The sequence below is a fragment of the Toxorhynchites rutilus genome, chromosome 2, assembly GCF_029784135.1.
Source record: "Toxorhynchites rutilus septentrionalis strain SRP chromosome 2, ASM2978413v1, whole genome shotgun sequence".
NCBI lineage: Eukaryota > Metazoa > Arthropoda > Insecta > Diptera > Culicidae > Toxorhynchites > Toxorhynchites rutilus.
Genome location: NC_073745.1, coordinates 263,934,571 through 263,938,563, shown reverse-complemented (window position 1 = coordinate 263,938,563; position 3,993 = coordinate 263,934,571). Strand labels below are relative to the sequence as shown.

General features: G+C 38.1%; 1 protein-coding gene across 1 annotated transcript; it reads left to right on the top strand.

Annotated features, from left to right (window-relative positions):
* The first annotated feature begins 2,616 nt into the window (after positions 1-2,616).
* LOC129771518 (WW domain-containing oxidoreductase) lies at positions 2,617-3,993 on the top strand. Its single transcript, XM_055775258.1, has one exon. The coding sequence runs from the start codon at positions 2,694-2,696 to the stop codon at positions 3,912-3,914; it is 1,221 nt and encodes a 406-aa protein (XP_055631233.1). The 5' UTR covers positions 2,617-2,693; the 3' UTR covers positions 3,915-3,993.

The following is a 3,993-nucleotide window of genomic DNA, read 5'->3' as shown; positions in this document are numbered from 1 at the left end:
CTTCACTGTAGCTAGGTAATTTTGTCTATTATAACAATTTTTCATAATTGCTTCTATTTTTTTCAGATATCTACATTAAGCGGTCGAATCATAACAGTGCAGAAGGATGTTTTTAGTATATCTGTTCGCTTCTAGCCGCGCAATCAATGCATTTATTTCCAAGCAAGATGTACTTCTGTTTTGTTCCCATCGGCGGGGCTTTGATCATAATCGGAGTATAAGAAATTGTGGGATGTTGTGTCCAGGACACGACAGCATTTTTGACGTAGGACTTTGACATTATTGTACTCAATCCGCCTGTTAATCACTTTGGATAATGTTTTAAAATACAGTGAAAGCTCTCTATAACGACATCGTAAAGGACCGTCGTTATAGATAATTGTCACTATAAAGAACTGTCGCTATAGAAAATTCGGATGTCGTTATAGAGAGAGAATCGCTCAAGTTCACACGAAAAAGTTAAACTATATTATCTTGAAAGATAAACAACAAAACATTGAACAATAGATATTAAATTCGGCTCATTTGTCCCCTAATACATTTTTCTTTATATAAAAAATAGAGATGTTGTCCTTTGATAAATTTGTTTTAGTTGATGATCCAGCATAAAAAGTTTTCTGTGGCGATTTATTCCGGTTACTCTTGTGGGCTATAATCAGCAATCAATAGCGGTAACGTATGGGATTTGAATTGCTCAGCAGCCCCGACATTAACAGCACCACTTTCGCCACTTGCAGTTTTAAACGACAGCTTATTTCTCTCAACAAATTTTTGAAACCATCCGTCGCTCGTTTTGAATGATTTTCGTTCTATTATCGCTGCCAGTTTATTTACTTTTTCTCTTATGATCACGTCAGATATGGGGACGTTCTATGAAATCGCCTGCTAGCAAAAAAGGATAACACCTTTTTCTGAAGGAAAGATTGAAAATTAAAGACTGTCGCTATAGATAGCTTTGACTGTACATCAATTTTTTAAACAAACTCTTTAGTAGAATGATTTAGTAGTGTGATAGTGTTGGTAGAGTCATGATTAATTTTGTATCGCAAGGGAAAACATCGTCATATTATTCAGCATGTGAAGTCAAAACCATTGAAACTTGTGGCATAACTATTCAATCTCATTCTCTATTTAATCTGTATAAATATTCAATCTCTATTCCATGTCGTTGTTTCATTGTAAAAATCAAAGAAGGTTAGATAAAAAAAACAAACGCCTTCTCAAAATAAAATATTAATATCTTACGGAGCAAATTTCCAGAAATTGATTGGCGAACAGAAAAAAAAATTCTGAGATAAATGAGTTGCACACTAAAATATTCGAGACTACACGCAAGCTAACAACCATGCACAATACCGAACAACATACGGCGAAGTGTGCAACCCTACCCTTATAGCGAATTCGTTTTTAAAACTGAGTCAGTGCCACACTGACTCTGTAATAATAAAACGTTTTCAGTTTCACGAATGCGGTGGTTTGTTGGTGTGCGTTATATAGTCTGATTTGTTTATATTTGCGACGACAAATGTAAATTCTCTATCAGATAAGAAGGGCCAAATGCAGTGTAAAAATATAAAAGTTTGAATGACATTTTTTACTTCATATTGTTTGATTATCTAACACATGTAGTCCTGACACTCACTTAACCATTTGTCGATGCATTTCCTGTTTGTTCCACAAATAATTACTATTATAATATAAAATCATCGTTAGACACAGTTTTCGTTCAATGTTTCTGCGATATCGGGAAAAAACCCTCTTATTTCATCACATAAAATAAATATTCGATACGTTAAAGTAAATTTTCATTCATAATTTTGATTTTGAGAGCATGTTTATTCCTCCTGAATATCCATAATAATTTTCGCCTCCCAATGAAAGCACACGGAGCTTAATGCCGTCTACACGACTATACTCTTCAAAATCAGAATCCGAATTGGATTACGATTTCAATAATACAAAAGCAAGAGCAGTAGCTTTTCCATTTTCATAGTCTTCATTTCTAGATTTTCCAAAACAATACTCGGAACTTGACAGTTCAGTATAGTTGTATTGGTGAACCCGAGTGCCAACCCGTGAAGCATCTCAGTGCGAAACTAGCAGCTTTCGGGGCGAACTAGTGCGACACTGAGTGCGCAACTGAGTGAATAAAAAAACGTTTTGACAGCAGTTAGTGCGGCACTGGGGTTGAAACTGAACAAAAACGAATTCGCTATTAGAAAAATCCTCGGTCGAAAACTACTAAATACATTTGGTAATGCAAAATTAGTAGAATGTACAAATTTTTTGTACATATTGTCAACAAACCCGCATCCCTACCAGAGATTAGTATATTTTACTCGATAACATTAGTAAGCTTGGATATTGTCATATCTGAAAACTGGTGAGAAAAGCGCGTATTAACCATTTTCATTGTTCCCATAAGGCAATACGGAGGTATAATAAGGATATAATTCTGATACGTGCATTTTCGGCAAGAAAATGTAGCCGATATTGGGCTTCCGAATCATGGTTCTGCTTGACATATGTGTTTATTAGTACGGTCGAAAATGACTATAGATTGGTAGTATTTACCAAAAAATTCGTTATATTTACTAATTATTTCTCTCAGTGTAGGTTTCAACCCGGTGTCCGAAAAGTTTTGAAATAAAAACAACATAAAATTGTTGTCAACCAAATACAGAAAAAGTGCAATGCCTGTCCCGCTTCCAGAATCTGACTCCGAGGATGAGCTTCCGCCAGCCTGGGAAGAACGGGCAACCAACGAAGGATTTGTTTATTACGTTCATCATCAGAGCAAAACAACCCAATGGACTCATCCCAGAACGGGGAAAATCAAAAGGGTTTCCGGAGAACTTCCACTAGGTTGGAGCAAACAAGTGGAGGAATCTACAGGAAAAACTATTTTCATTGACAAAGCCACCGAGCGGAAATCATACATCGACCCTAGGCTGGCTTTTGCAGTGGAAGAATCTCCCCAGGTGATCGGAGAATTACGGCAACGTTTTGACAGCGGAACAAATGCATTACAAGTTTTACATGGTCGGGATCTTAGCGGAAAAATTGCATTGATTACCGGGGCAAACACCGGGATTGGATATGAAACAGCACGTTCTCTTGCTCTACATGGTTGTGAGGTCATATTCGCATGTCGAAACGAGAAAGCAGCGAAACAAGCTATTGCAAAGTTAACCGCAGAGAAAGACAATGCAGGAAAGAGATGCAATTTTATAAAACTCGATTTATCAAGTTTGCGATCCACGAGAGAATGTGCACAGCAAGTGAAGGCTCAATACGCGCATATTGATTTGCTAATCCTTAACGCCGGAGTGTTTGCTTTACCCTACAGTACGACGGAAGATGGTTTCGAAACAACATTCCAGGTTGCACATTTGTCTCACTTTTACCTTACCAACCTTCTTTCCAATCTGTTTGACCACACCACAAGAGTCGTCGTGGTCTCATCCGAATCGCATCGCTTCAGTACACTCCCGACGAGAGATTTGACGGAAGGTGAACTTTCGCCTCCACCCAATAAATTCTGGAGTATGCTGGCGTACAACAATGCAAAGCTATGCAATGTGCTTTTCGCGTTCGAACTGGCGAAGCGTTGGCAAAATCGCGGTATCTGCGTGTTTGCATTACACCCTGGTAACATGGTTTCGTCGCATCTTTCGCGCAACTGGTGGTGGTATAGATTTATTTTCGCGATAGTTCGACCGTTCACCAAATCACTCCAACAAGCGGCCAGCACTACGATTTACTGTGCCACCGCACATGAGCTGAACGGACTGACCGGGTTGTATTTCAACAATTGCTACGTTTGCAATTCAAGTGTGCTTTCGAGAAACGAACACCTGCAGCAAAGTCTTTGGGAGCTCAGCACAAAAATGATAGAGCAAGCATCGAAATGAATTTATGCATTCCTCTAATCAATCATTATTGACATCATCGGTCTAATTTTGATTAATATAAAATTGTGTGATACTGATA

Excerpts from the sequence above, each read along its gene's own strand:
- LOC129771518 (XM_055775258.1), top strand. The coding sequence starts at position 2,694 with ATGCCTGTCCCGCTTCCAGAATCTGACTCCGAGGATGAGCTTCCGCCA.